We start from the raw sequence: 15,327 nt of genomic DNA, 5'->3' as shown, positions 1-15,327 counted from the left end.
TTGAGCAACAATATCAGTGATATTTATTTAAAATACTTTTGCTGAGGAAATTTGTTTCAGAGAGGTGGTTTTCAAATAAATCATCAAGATTATGAAAAATAAAAGCAACAAGTTCTCTGGGAGAAAAGTTACAAAGAAAGCTTTTGTATATCAACAAAAACCCTCAGTCTTTTGATCTGGAGCCTGAGTCTCAGTCCCAACCTTCTCTGTCTAATGAACCCCACTATCCATCTTTAGATCTGGTTTGTTCTTGTCATTCTTCACCGAGTAGATGAAATACGTTAAGGTGTCCTTTTCATTCACTGGAATTGTCCTAAAATGGCAGCCAATTATCTATAAAGGAAGAATGCAAGGAAATTAAATAACCACTTTTATATGCTGAAACTGAAGCTTCAGATTTAAATCAGCTACATTAAAGGAAGTTTAAAAGGTTGATCAGGCAGTGAAAAAAAAATACTGTCTCCTTCCAATAATTTTTAATTGTCATACATAAGCTAGGACAGAAACCATTTTGACCCCTAGGACCAAATATACCCAATTGTACTCAAATTTCCCAACTAAAAAGCCCTGGACATTTTCATAGAAGTTTAGATTTCAAAGCAAATGTAGGAGTATCATTACACATGTGTAGGTAAAGCTCAAATATAAAACAAGTAGCCACTACAGAATACAAGCAGAACTACAGTATAGAAAGGGGACCTCATTACTCAGGTTGAGGGGATCTGTGTGAAGTTGTGCTTAGAAACCAGTATGACCCAATGCAAGAATTTTCAAAAATGATCATCAAACATTCAGCTCTTCAGATCAGAGCTGTCAATGATAATTCTGTGTGATGGAACAACTAAAACATGACAGTCTCTAAACAGTTCTTGAGTCGTTTCTGTGATTCTGGAAGTTTTTGCCTTCATCAGAATGGACTGCCAGCTTTAGGAAAGCAGCAGAATTCTTTGGTAGATTAAGATTATTAGCAGGAAGAAGTAAGGAAATGGGGCTGTTCATTTAACTGGCATACGGTATAAGCATTTAGCATAATTAGGGAGTTAGAGGGCTTTTTAAACCCAGCAACTAGAAAAATTCACACCCACCTAAAAAACAGTCCTTCTCTCAGTTAGCATATTCACTCAAAGCTAGCGTACTAACAGTAGAGGAGTGTATGCTGTGCATTAGGACCAGTTACGAGGAACCATATGCACTGTCTAAACTAAGAAAGCTCTGCTGCTATAGCTCACAAAAACCTGTAGATTAGTCAAAGCACATGACAAAAGAAGCTTTGCCTGTTAACCTACTTACATCAAAAAGCATAAGGAGTATAAACCAGTGCACGCATTGTATAAGATGTACCTGAAGCAGACCCTTGGGAGTGTCCATTTTAGAAAACATAAGCTGCTTGTACTCTTTCAAATCAGTTCTGTTAACTTAAGAACCAGCCACACTGCAACTCTCAGAAGACTGATTTTAAATTCTTCCTTGTAGCAGCAGAAGCACGGGCAGTACACTGCTTTTTTACAGCTCGGCCTTGAGATCGCTCACACATTTAAGAACCTTGGCTTTAGTCCACACTGATTAGTGGAGAGACCAACAGAATGTCTGCATAGAAGTACAGCTGAGTGTATCACTACCCAAAACTGAGAATGGGGAAAACTAGTGAGTGTATCACTACCCAAAACTGAGAACGGCTATTACTTTAATGGAGGACCACCAGTTCTTCCATGTATTTGCATCAGCATTCTGTAAACTGCATCTGCACTGTGTGACAGGATCCTTTAAAGATTACACTCACACATAGTAAAGAAAGTGCTTTGTTACTTCAAAAAAATATATTGATAAGACCTCATTTAATGAAGTTCCACTTTCTGATGAGAGATTTCACTTTTATCAATTAAATACTAGTGTAATACAGAAATCTGTTTTAGTTTTCCATGCTTTCTATACAGAAAGATCTATGTCTGTATTAATGAGCTTTTAAAGCCAAGCCAAGTCTCTGTCCTACTAGAATTTCACTGCTACCTCACAGATTCTAATTATTTTCAGTAGAACACCTAGGGTGAAAATGTGACTGATGTACAGACACATCCACATTTCTGTGATATTCAGAGTCACGCAACAGATCATCTTACTGTTTCAACTCCACACTTCTTGTTTTTAAGCAGTACACACTCCTTCTAGAAGTTAAGAGTCCCTTCCCTGGAAAAAACTTTTATTTTTGATTTATTTGGCTGAGAAGTGGTGACGAATGAAGGAAACTAGATAAGCAGCTCCCTTTTGTTCTCATAAAACCCAGATTACACATGCTCTTCATGCAAAAATCACATTATACAGAAAACCACATGCCATAGCAAGTTGCATTTTCTATTACGGAACAAACACTCATACGTACTTCAACAAGCTGTGCTTTGTTAAGTCCTGGTCTGGTCTGTAGTTTGAAGTGTCTTTTGTACCTTCGAAGTGTGTTTACTTGTAACTGATATAAATCGACCTAGAAAAGATGGGGGAAAAGAAGAAAGTCATCTAACATGACTGACCAGAATTCATAGTTTGCCTCTGAAGAACACCTGGGAATATCACAAAGTAGATGCACAAATGTGAACTGTCAGCTCAGTAGATATCATTTTGAGAAAAACAACCTCTACCCCACACCTCCAGGAAGAAAGCAAAAAAACCCAGTTCAGTTTAAGACTATTTTACCAGTCACGGCCTTTCCTCCCTTTTACAGTGATAATATTTGGAACTAGTTACTGTACTTTACTCAGTTCTGGGTTTTTGTTTGTTCCTCATTTTGAACATGAACAACAAAACCCCATTATTACTTTCATATTATGTCTATGAAGAGCTAGTTCACAGGAAGCCCCTATATTGTGATTTCAGCCATTAAATTTTATGGACGTAGCACACAAATACAGCATAAGACGGCATGCATTAGAACCAAGAAAAAGTCTAGAGTACAAAGTTTTTTTGGCTTGAGGTGAGAGAAGAAAACAGCTGCTCTTGGTCTGCAAACATATTGCTGCTACATAAGCACAGCGTAGGAGTTATGTGCATAGGCATAGTTGCCCAGAACTATTTTTCAGCACGAGTTGACAGTTGAGAGAATTGCACAAGCTCCTCTTAAGGATATAAATACATAACCCTAACCCAGTACTCCCTCACTTCTGAATCCCATAAACTCTGACCAACAGTCACTTCTCCCAGCAACACCTTACCCTCCCACCTTCCTTGACAGAGAGCTTAATCAAAAGGCCAAGTAGGGGGAGAGGAAAACAAAAAAAAAAAAAAGAAAAAGAAAAAAAAGGCTAAGAAAGTAGGCTGAATGAAAACTTCTGCTAGATCACTTGCAATTACAGTAGTATTCTCCAAAAATCACAGCACTGAAGATTAAGGAATTCACTTTCACTCTAAATTCATTTAGTAACCTCAGCTATAGGTTAAGAACAGTGCTACAAGAGGTAATGGGCACAAACTGAAACACAGGAAGTCCTGTCTGAACATAAGGAATCCCCCTCTTTTTTAAAAAAAAAAAAAAAAAAACAACACCTGTGAGGGTGGTTGAACACTGAAACAGGTTATAAGAGAGGCTGTTCAGTCTCCGTCCTTGGAGACAATCAAAACCCAACTGGACAGGGCCTCGAGTAACCTGCTCTACTTGAACCTGCTTGAGCAGGGCGCTCGGATCAGATGATCTTCAGAGGTCCCTTTGAATCCCAGCTACTCTGCGATTCTGTGATCTAAGGCATACAGTGATCAACGGGGAGGACATATTACTATCACCCAAACAGCCAGCTGAAACTCCTCAAATGCACTTCCCAGCCAGTTTTCTTGTCTGCAGCAGTACCACTAAAAAAGTTTGCTTTTTTTGTTCCAGAAATGCTCATAAGTTGTGACATGTTTTAGAATTCTTGTACTGAAAAGCAAAACAGGCTTGCTGAAGAGTGGCAGTTTCCACTGTGCCAGGCAGCTACCTTAAGTCACATGGCACATTAAGTTTAGACAGAACTTTCAGAAAAGTGATCCAACGTATTTAACAGCCAAAAACACAGGCTAGCATCAAATCATTCCCAATCCCCCAAGATCCTCCCAGTCAGAGCCTTCAAGCTGGAGCTGCATGTCTTCAGGCAGCGACTCTTGCAAAGTTGTATTACTTATGTGGCTGATGTATGCAGATTTGGGCTATGAGGATGCCATCAAAGTTACATTCAATGAGCAACATCCAAAACATCTTGAAAATCCCTTAGAGGAACTAGGTTGGAATCACAGCCTCTGCTCAGAATCATCACACTGAAGAGCACCCGCTAAACCAGGCTCCAGCAGAAATAATCCAGTACACACGTAGGAAGAGGGCTTTAGGTCATGGCATGCTTCTTACAAACCTAGTGCTTTCTTCCCCCAACACTACGAAAAAGGTTCAAAAGCTGCAGTTCACTTTCAAAATAAGTGACAATGTTTCACAAACCTCCAGTGGAGAACACAAACAGGGAGAGGGCTATCCTCCTCCTCTCCTTTCCTGCCTGACTCTGAGTGTCTCCTCCCTGAACAGGGGACAAAAACCATAGAGCTATCCTCATTAGAGTTAGACTAGAGCAACAGAGTAGCTGCAAGAACTATTCTGCAACACGTTTTCACACCCAGAAAGAAATGATTGGAGGGACAGGAGTAGTGAAGCATTTATATCCCAAGTCCTACGTGCAATTCCCTTAAAATTGTCAGCTCCTGCAGAAGATAGATTTTGCTACTATGTGGCAAAGCATCACTTCTAGTAGAAGTCTGGAGAGGAAGCATCGGAAAGAAAAAGTTGAAAACAGTTTTTTTGAGAAAACTAGCAGATAATGAGAAATAAGCCAAGAGTTTTGTTCATTCTAATCTACATGATTAATACAGAAGATACTTCATAAAACTCAGTCAGCTCCTGTTATACTAAGGACTTAATGAGTCAGGAGTCTTCTGTTTTCCCCATCCCCCAAAATAAGGAAAGCTGTAACAGTGGAAAAGCAGCATTAGTGCAGACCTGGTAGTCATTAAGAAAAAGCTTAACATAACAATTAGAAAACAGCTATTTAGCTACCTCTGGAGTGTCGATGTCTTGCACCGGTGAGTCACCATCATCATCACTGCCTTTCCTCTTCCTTCTATTTCTCACACTCTGAATTAAGTTTTTGTGGAAGTCACAAATATAAAGATGTCTTGCCTGAAAGAGTAATGCTGCATCTTTCAATCAAATACACACACGTATCTGCTCAACTTAAGATATAAATGCACATACAGAACCAACCCTTCAGCAATCACAGTCACGTTAACTGAGTTCAGGAAGCTTTTCTGCTCGATTTCACTAAATAAGGTATGTGTTACGCTACGGACGACTGCCACCCGCTTAGCCTAGAGAGCGGGGAAGTGCCGCAGCAGACTGATTCAGTAGTACCGGACTGCAGAGGCACATGAATCTCCACGGCCGCTCGTCAGCGCTCAGGCATCAGGCAACAAGAGTGATTCAGTCGTTCTTCTGAACGCCCCAAAGCGGGAGGACTTCAGCTCTCGTTTCCCATCTGTACTCCTTTGTTTCACTTCCACTGCCTACGCAAGGTCAAGCGGCACATACGCTTTCTTTTTTTCTTTTTTTTTTTTTGGATAAAGTTTCCTTCTGGAAGGACCCGTTCATTTCGAAAGCAGAGTTCTTACTTATGTGCAAAAACCGTTTTTTTCCAGAGCGGTGAGCGCCGACTTTAACCGGAATTAAGGACCTGAGCGGGGCTAGGTTTACAGGGTGACAGCGCAGCGCGGCCGTGAGGAGGGGGGGGGGGGCCGCGGGCGCAGCGCTCCGCGCCGCTGCGCAGCCTCGCCGGCAGCAAAACACGCGGCGGTGCGTTTTCAGCCGTTTTGCCTCGGGGCGCCGGGAAACACCTCGGCCGCCCCTACCCCGGGCCGGGCCGGGCGCCCCCAGCCCCGCGCTGCCCCGCGCAGCGCTGCGCGGCGGCGCCTGATGGCTGCCGAGCGGAAGACGCAGCGGCGAGAGGGCAGACGTGCAACGCGACGGCACGAGGCGGAGCAGCCAAGCGCTGCCCTCGCCAGAAGCAGGCGCGGACGGACACCGCGGGAAGCGCGGAGGGAGCGGGGCAGGGCGCGCAACCCCCCCCCCCCCGCCCCGCCGCGCAGCCCGCCAAGGGCGCTTGAAGGCTGAACTCGTGCGGCGCCAGCCAAACTCCACGGCGTGCCGAGGAAGGAGAGGGACGGACCGCACCGCTCCGGAAAAAAGGGGGGAAAAAAAACAAAAAGGGAGAAAACAAAAAGAAACGGAGCCGTGGAAAGGACGGGCGAGCCCCGCGCCCCTCCAGCCGGGCCGGGCGGCAGAAGGGCTGCGCTGGCCCGGGGCAGGGGCCCGCTCCCCCCTCCCCCGCCGCCCGACTTACGCTCTTGTCCAGCTCGATCTTCACTTTCTTCTGCGAGATGCTCTTCTGGATCCGCTTGCTGAAGCTGGCGTTGCCGGCGGCCCGGCCGCACCGCTCCCCCTCCTCGCGCAGGCAGCACAGCTGCCCGGCCCCGGGGCCGCCCGCCCCGCCGCCGCCACCCGCCCCGGCACCGGCACCGGCACCCGCGGCGGCCGGACCCAGCCCCGGCGGCGGCAGCGGCGGCGGCGGCACCTCCACGGCGGCGCCCGCATTGCCCACGACGGCGGCGACCAGGGCGGCGGGGTCTGCCCCTCGCTGCGCCGCCTCCTCCGGGGCGAACCCGTTCATGCCCGGCGCCAACTCCGCGGCGGGGGGACCCCGGCCCGCACCAAACTGCCGCGGCGGGAGCGGGAGCGCTGCCGCCCTCGGCCGCGGCACCGGGGCGCGACCCCTCCGGCCCCCCCCTTCACGGGCGGCGAGCCCGCGCGCTGCGGGCACGCACCTCGCCGCCGGCAGCCCCCGCCTGCCGCTCTCCGCCGAGCTACCGCGGCCCCGGCGCCCCGCGGGTCGCGCCGCTTCCTCCTTCCCCCTCTGTCATGTGGAGACTTTTCAGCTGTTTCCTATGTAACAACAGCAACCTGCCCGCGGCTCCGCCCCCTCCCCTGCGCATGCGCGCTCCCCCGCCGGTGTATGTGTATGTTTGTGTGGTGGTGGGTGGGGCGCGGCGGGAACTGTAGTCTCGCTCGCCGCCTCCCCCTCCGCGGCCGGCGGCGAGGGAAAACTACAGTTCCCGACATGCCCCGCGGGGGAGCCGGAGTGCCATTTTACGGCGCTGCGGACGCGGGAGAGGGGGGTTGGGGGTGGTTGTTGGCTGTTCTCCGCGCTGGCGGTGGGCGCCCGCTCGCCGCTGCGCTCCTTTTCCCCCGCCGCCAGGTGGCCGCGCCCGGCCCGGCCCGGCCCGGCCCGGCGGCAGCGGCCCAGATCTGCTTTTAAAAGGCCCTTGTTCGCCTCCCTCCTTTCCTCCGCCGAGGCCGCGTGCGGCCGTTGAGATTTGAAATGTGCGGGGCGGTGCGGCGGCGGGAGCGGGCGGCCGGGCCGGCCGCTGCGGCGTTTCCCCGGCTGGGGCGGAGGAGGGTGGCGTTTCTCTCTGAGGGGCAGAGATCGCCACTTTCACTTGCTGAGCCGAGTGCGTAAACGTACTTCAACCTCAAAAGGTTAAGACACCCTTGCTTCCTATTCGCTAACGTCTGTGTTTCTGCAGCGCCTTACTTCTTCGCTCTCTTCAGCGGTGCCTCGCCTTTCTTTTACTTTCTCTGGCTGTAACATTTCAGCCTAACTCGCATTTCCTTGGATGGTTTTCTTGCTTGGTTTTTCTAGTTTGTTTTGTTTTCTTTCTGCCGTACGTCTGTGCATATCTCGTTGCCTCTTTTCTTTTTCAGCCTTTTTCCAGTAACGGTCGGAGAACAGATCCCGTTGCCCTGGACTGAATGCAGAGTGCTTTCTGTCATGTGCGGTGTTGCCTTGCAACTGGGAGCTCTTTGAGAGCCTCTGTACAGCCTGTGGCTTTGAGTCTGTTGACTGAGAATAACTGACAGTAGTCCTTTATGTTAAAGCCGTTTTTAAAACGGCTGCAAGGGGAGCCTAGCCTTGCGATAACTTCATAAAGATCTCTTAAGCCAATGTACAGCGCAAGCTTCCAATTTTACTATTTAAACGGGCTTTTGGTGAATAAAGATGACTTTAGCAACAACAAACTAACACTGCGTTATCTTTTGCTAGTGATGAACTGGGACTTTGCTGTGTATAAGACCAGCTAAAATAGATATTGTGAAAATACTTGTTAAAAGCAAGTATTTTTAGTTTCAGGAATTTGCAAAACCACATGAGAGATGCATTAGCATTAAACCAATTGCTAGTGCTGCTGTTGGCTGCGGAGTGACAGAAGATGCAAACTTTTGATGCATTTTTCTTCATGTGCTTTCAAAGTATAGGCACTGAATGAATATTGAGTTTCGTTTTGCTTTCCTTTCAAACTGCCATGAATATTCCCTTAAATCTAAGAAATGGTATCTGAACTGACTGTACTCAAAGCATGATGATTTAATCACTCAAATATTCAACCATATCAGTTACCATGCATTTTCAGTTTGCAGAATCAGAAGAGTAATGGAGAAGTCAGTGAATGATTTGACAAGACACAGATCCCGTGTAAGCCAAAGTTCTAAGTGAGCCGGGGAACACGATTAGAACGCAGCTTCAGTTTGTGCTGCAGATGGCTTTTTAATCTGATTACATAACCTGGTATTATAGAATGTGGGTAGGTTCCCACTTACACTTCGAACAGTGTAATTGAATGAATGATACAGTAAGTAAAAAATTGAGCATAGAGTCACAGACAATAGAGAAGGCACATTTCAAAGATTCAGAGAGATTAGAGTTCAAAAAAAATCCAAAGCTCTGTTTTGTTATCAACTGAACAGAAGTCTAAATGAAGTATCTGGGTATAATCTGTATAATCTCAGACAACAGACATCTAATTCACTTTTTAAGTTTCCTATGATTTGACCCTTTTAACAGTTGCAATAATAAAATATTAAAAGAATGGTAGCAGGGCTTACCTAAGGAAAGTACAGGCTAGGAAAGCTGGAGCAAGGGTGAGTTCCAGGAATTCTTCAGTGGAAATCTGTGTCATGAATAGCAAAACCTGCAATTTTACACTATGTCTTTTGAGACCCATCTTTCTTTAGATTGTTTTCACCTTACTGTGAGCACAAAGCACACCAGGCTAGGTAAAGAGTGGTTGAGATTTGGCATAGTAGGTTTGGTTGGTGCAGTTTCATAAGATGGAACGATCAGTAGCGCATTTTAAATCTGTATTCCCAATTATCTTGGTATCATCTGTGAACAGTTAAAGACCTTATTACATTAATCAGCTATGCTGGCCAGTATGTTAAATTATAAGCTGAATTTCAAAATGAGTAGTGTCATAGTTTCATTATCATGATAAGGCAGTAGTAGGGCTGAGAAAGACAGTCCTCCTTCTGCCATAAGCCGCTCATTTTCACACCCAAGCCCTCCATGCCCTTCCTTGTGCCTGTAAAAGCATTTATACAGCTGCAGAGCAAACTGGATTGGGTTAAAACTAGCCCAGCAGAAAGAAAATCAGTTAAGTTTAAGCCTGATCTCCTTTACTGCTCAATTGCGTGATGTCTTAGCACAAAGGACGATCCAACAGAAGGGCAGGACTGCCTGACTAGCACCAGAACAGGGAAGGGCCACCTTCTTTGGTATCAATGCCAGCTTAAAATAATTCAGAAATCACGTCATTGCATTTTTTTATCCCACATACTGTACAAGGTTAACAAAGAGCTGCAGATAGGTGGGCTTATCAGGCAGAGTAAAAATTCCATCTACAGGATAGATTTTCCAAATTGCATAGTTAGGCCCTTTGGAATAAAACAATGTCATAGATGGATTCTGCTAGATTGCATTTTGTGCAAAAGTATGATTTTATAAAATTAAGCTCTGGCAGTGTTTAATAGAAGTATTTAGATATAACTATATTATATATATATGTACTGGGAGATTGTAAACAAATATCCCTATCAAAGTATGCATTATTGGAACAATATGTATTTAGAGCAAAAGTTTGAAAAACTAAGCTGATCGCATGGAAATGGCAGCTCCAAACTAGTAAATTTTTGTGTAAGACTTCACTAGCATTTATGTGCCATATTCACACGCAGAGTTGAAAATTAAGGCAGTAATAATCTATGTCATAGATGCCAAAAATGCATTATAGATAACTTAAGTGGCATGCAGAAGGAACAGGAGCTACAGTATCTTGAAAAGGGCATCTGTTCAAAGCAGCAGCTCCCAGGCTCCAAGTGCATGCAGCAGGACTCAGTGGCCCTTGCTGGCACAGAGGGGAGCCAGGCACCGGTGGGAAAGTGAGCAGCTTATGCCTCTTTGACTGCCGTCTGTCCCAGCTCCTGTTAGCTTTTGTGCTTAACTTGTAATTTGAGAACAAAAAATGATAAGCAGACACATCACTTTGGATAGATTGCTGGCACGCTGTAAATGTATTATGAGTAATCGTGGAAAGGAAATGTGTTTTGTAGCTATATATATATCTTAATACGATAAGGGTTCAATTAGAGGTGACTCTTCCCTTTAGGTACCCTTTAGGGACCATTCACTAGGAGTCCAGGTATACTTTACTGAGTGTTGTGCTGCACCTCAAATTATCCTGTTGGCAAATGTTTTAAAATAAAATCCTTAAAATGGTTTAACAATTCTGCACATTCCAACACATCCTGTGTTGGATGTATATGATTCAGGTAATACAGTAAGAGAGAAAATCATGCCATTAACCAAAATGGTTAAATTGGTGCACAACTGGTATTTCCTGGTCCTTCTGTATAATGCAGTTGAATCTGCTATTCCTTTTTAGTGTTCTACCCTGCAGTATGGAAATTAAGACAGTATGAAAGAGTTTATGTAACACATGCTTTTATTAAAAGATTTAAAGCAGTAAACAGGGTCCAAAAATAAACATCGTATTTTAAGAGTAATCTAGGTGTTACAGGATTAAAACTGATAAGCCCGTGTACTGTTAAAACCTTGGAAGATTTGTAATACATGCCCCTTCACTGTTCCAATTCAGTTCTGCAATAAGCCGTTACATTAGTTACAACAGCCTTCAACGGTGTTCTAACAAAAGGCTTCACTTTTGTGTGGAAAAAATACAGAAATGTTGATACAGAAATATTAATGTTCTTTATTGAATGTACATGCCAGCAACTATTTGTTGGGGGACTTCAACAATGAACTGTGACAAATACTTTTGCTTCATTAAGCAATAGTAAATGCAGCTTAAAGGATGTTTTCAAATTCAGCTGCACACAAGCAACCATAGCAGCCTACCATGAGCTCTGCACTAGATTTCAGTTATCTTTTTCCTTACAAGCTCCCATTCACCCAAGTTAACAGTGCACATCCACTGTTTTTAACAGTGAAGGGTTCAGAGTCACTGTTTCAATTTGGAATGTAGAGCGAAACATTTAACAAAACTCCCAGAGGTTTTGTTTTGTACTGCGATGTAAATTTAGCTATGAATAATAGACCAATGCTTGTAGTATACTGCTTAAGAGTTATTTTTAATCCCTTGAAAAGAAATATAAATATATATATATAATTATATATATTTATATATAAAAGAAATATACCCATAACAGAAACACTGCTACAACTTTTCAGCAAATTTAGCTGGTCTCAGATGCATCCTTAATACCAAAAACCTACTGTACACTGTTTCCTACAATCTTACTTTCTGTGAAACACTGGTTATCGAAATTCAGATTTGACACTGTCTTTAATCACTTTTTTTCTTAGAATAATGTATTACACCGTCTTTGCAATTTTATCATAAGGTCCTAGAAAATACACTGCTCCTTTATAACATCATGTCTTCTTCTGACATGGATTCTTTTTACAGAAAGGAAAACAGGGAACTTGTATAGCCTGCAAGTCTTTTTCAGCATCCTTGTCTTGGCAGCATAGTTACCTACATGCAGACCTAGCATCCCTAGGTCTGACTTTGCTTGTTGAAGTTAGAAGTAGCTACTAAGGGCCCCTTGGGAACAGGTGAGCACTTTGTCTACCTAAATCTAGGGGGTATAGTTTACAAATTCTTTATGAGGTGATTATTTGCACTGTTTTTACTGTCAGTAAAAACTAGAGTCTGGTGCTAATATAAATATTTTTATAAAAATAAGTAGAATCATGTGTGGGTTTGAAGTTTAAATGTTTTCCTGATTTGTTGCAGAGCTCATTCTGTGGTGAAATATATAGGTTTAAACGCCAACATTATTTTCACAGCCAAAAGGAAATTAAAAAAAAATTTTTAGAAAGTATTATTTGTAGCATTCTAATGTATGAGTAACACCAGCAAAGACAGTTTCAGTTCAAAAGTATCATTAAACGTGACAATAACTGAGAAAGGCTTATGGGAAAAGGATCTGATAAAATGCTTTAAGAAAAATTTCACAAAAGTTGACCAATAGGCAGAACGTATTATTTTCACTGTAAAATCCACAGGGTATTTTTTTCTTCCTAAATTTGTACAGGGCCTACTGTTTTCATTCATTCAATAGCATTAGCAAATACCGTAATAACATCAGATCTAAGGAGTGAAACTGTCACACTAAATACATTTTGGAGGCTTTACTTCAGACTAGCACTGTCTGTTCCCATAGACAGGATTCCCATTATGTGTGCTCCTGTAATGCATTTTTCAGTTTGGTTTCACTCAAAACATACCACATTTCTGTGTGCTGAGACTGCCCAGCAGCATGGACCAAAGTACAGTTAAGTACATCCAACCAGGAGATTCCCTTTAAAAGTGCACTCCTGACCTGAACTAATTAACGCATCAATGTGAATACTGAGTCATACATCCTTGGTCAAAAATGATCCCCGACATAATTTTCATACCAGGTGACCAAAACTTGGAGGGATGAAACCCATTTGTTTAAGGTTTTTTCACTACCTGGACACAAGGTCAACACATATAGTACTGCACTACTTGGAAGGAATCAGGATGCTACCAACCAAATCTGCTTCTCTCTTTTGGCTGTGCGAGATAGAAGGGTATAGATTCCTCCTTCCTCCTGCAGCACACAGCTCTATACTATTTTTCTTTTCTAAAAGATCTTAGAACTTTTACAAAAGCTTTTGCTGTCAGGTTTTGTTTTAAAATTTCTAGCCCTCACAACTGCAGAGGGAAATAGTCCTTCAAAATGAAAGAGGTGCAAGCAAAATGTTCTGATTTGCTTTATAGAAGGCTCAACCTTTGTAAATCCTCATCAGTTGACACATGTGTCATTGTGGCAGCAATGAGCCCCAGTGGCTAGCCTCACACAGGTGTGGAGACTATTCAGGAGCTAGACTGTCATTACAGCCTCTTTGAATCTGTTTCCTGGATGTCACACCTCCAGTGCCAGACACAATCCAGCCCCTTTTTTGTACTGTTTAGTAAGAAAAAAATCCCCTGGAACTATGCTTTCCAGCTCCCATACGTGCAACATTTGTACTAATAATTGCAACATTTTATTTACTGAGAGTAAGTCTTGTGTAAAAGCACTGATGTTTACCAAGGCTGGAGGAGATAAGGAGTGGGGGAGACAGGCCAGAAGAAGAGATGTACATTTTTTCCCCCCATGTAAACCAATCTAGAAGTGTACATTACAACTACCCACATTTTAAAGCCCCTCTACACTACCTGTAAAATTATCTAGTGGACAAACAAGGGCAAATTACTGCCCTCTTCTCATACCTGCAAAAGGAGATTAGCAACAAACCAACGTGAAAAGGAGGTCTGTTAAGACCTACACATGAAGATGAGTTCAGAGTTACTTTGAATGTAAATGAGAAAGTGAGGTCCAGGAACAGGAGAGGGCAGGGGGAGGGGACACACCCCACAATGCAAGTGGCAAAAAAGTTCTTGTCAGATTAAGGTCAAAAAAGTTTGGTTAAGGATAGCAATTATTGTGACCAGGAACAGCTGGTGTTCCTCACATTATCTGCATTAGTACCAGGAGAGATTTGTTGTATTTATTTCCTATCATATGACCACTTCAGTTTCACTCTCAGCTCTGCAGCTGTCCCTAGTACTGTCTAATGTAGGCTGCCTTTGTTTTAGATATTTAGTATACAGCACAAAGTCAAAACAAGTTACTGTACTTTCAGACTAAAACAGCCTACTGTAACAAGGCTTCTGTTTGCCTAGGAGCTGCTTAACTGGTTATGCAAGCTTTGCAATAGCACACATAAAACCACGATGGGTTTAGAGGGTAAACGTATGCCATTTTTACAAAATATGTATTATTTCCAATGAAGAACGGGGAAGTTATTATTTATAACATTAGTCTTTAGGAGGTTGACAGAAGTAGGGATTTTGAGAAATTTTGGTCAGTTCCACTGTTATAACTTGAACAGTATGGTAAACTAAGTTTTGTTTTAATTTAGCTAATTGAGATCTGTTTTTTTCTTTTAATCCTGAAGCTCCTGCCACATATTAAGAGTTGCTGATAGGAAATCTTGTCGTATATAGTTGTCTCCTATGCGTAGACTTTGTAAGTCACATTAAAAAAGGGGGTTTAAAGCAGTGACCTCTTTAAATGCTTTCTGTAACCTAGATCTTAATCTTTTTCTGTAACAAAAATGTTAATAATCTAGAGCTACATCTGCTTTCTCTTTCAACCAAGTTATTATTAGTGAAGTTAGGTGACATTAAAATCTAGAACAGTTGTAATTCACCTTCATTATCAATCAGATAGATAAACACCAATTTCTCAGGTTCATAACCTTTCAGCTGCAGACTGCAGTCAATCAAAAACAATTACTTTTCAAAGCAGAATTTTACTGCCATTATTCCCACACCATGATGTACTCCATACAGACATGCAGGTAATAGTAGAGTCTCTGGGGAGAGATAGAACCTCTTCATCCAACTGAATGAATTAAAACTAACGCTGTCACCATTTAATGTACTTACACTAGAACTTATACCAGAGTTAAGGTCATGCAACCTCAGTTTGTAATTTCCTCACCTGCAGTGTTATCTGTAGCAAATGCAGCGAATCTGTTGACTGAAATGTTAATTTAGGTTCAAATGGAAGGTCTTGCTTAATTTCTTCCCTTGCTATATCCGCTAATCTGCTTGCTGTGTCTAAATACTATTAATAAATAATACTATCTAGGACAAAAATTGAGAAATTGGCCACAGAAGTGAACAGATACAGTATGCTTTAGAAGGATTTTTTTTAATCACTTAGCCACTTGTTTTTGTAGCCCACAACCAACTTTTAAAATTAGTTTCCCAGCTCTATAACCCGCTCTTGCCTCTTGCTCTTTTCTCTTCCTTGTGTCCAGTGTTTCTAGTCGCTGCATT

General features: G+C 43.0%; 1 protein-coding gene across 1 annotated transcript; it reads right to left on the bottom strand.

Annotated features, from left to right (window-relative positions):
* On the bottom strand, positions 1–6,834 carry SAP30 (Sin3A associated protein 30). Its single transcript, XM_068942505.1, has 4 exons — positions 6,396–6,834; positions 5,057–5,179; positions 2,378–2,476; positions 1–333 (listed from the first exon to the last, which is right to left on the bottom strand). Exons 1-4 carry the CDS (start codon positions 6,720–6,722, stop codon positions 211–213), a joined length of 672 nt encoding a protein of 223 aa, XP_068798606.1. The 5' UTR covers positions 6,723–6,834; the 3' UTR covers positions 1–210.
* Positions 6,835–15,327: the final 8,493 nt, after the last annotated feature.

Source organism: Struthio camelus, chromosome 4 (assembly GCF_040807025.1).
Source record: "Struthio camelus isolate bStrCam1 chromosome 4, bStrCam1.hap1, whole genome shotgun sequence".
NCBI lineage: Eukaryota > Metazoa > Chordata > Aves > Struthioniformes > Struthionidae > Struthio > Struthio camelus.
This window is presented reverse-complemented; position numbering and strand designations above follow the sequence as displayed.

Bases quoted from the DNA above. Each gene is read 5' to 3' on its own strand.
- SAP30 (XM_068942505.1), bottom strand. From the start codon at position 6,722: ATGAACGGGTTCGCCCCGGAGGAGGCGGCGCAGCGAGGGGCAGACCCC. The intron at 2,477-5,056 runs GTAGCTAAATAG...CATCTTTTCTAG, and splicing joins AAGACATCGACACTCCAGAG to GTCGATTTATATCAGTTACA. The intron at 334-2,377 runs GTACGTATGAGT...CTTCCTTTATAG, and splicing joins ACAAAGCACAGCTTGTTGAA to ATAATTGGCTGCCATTTTAG.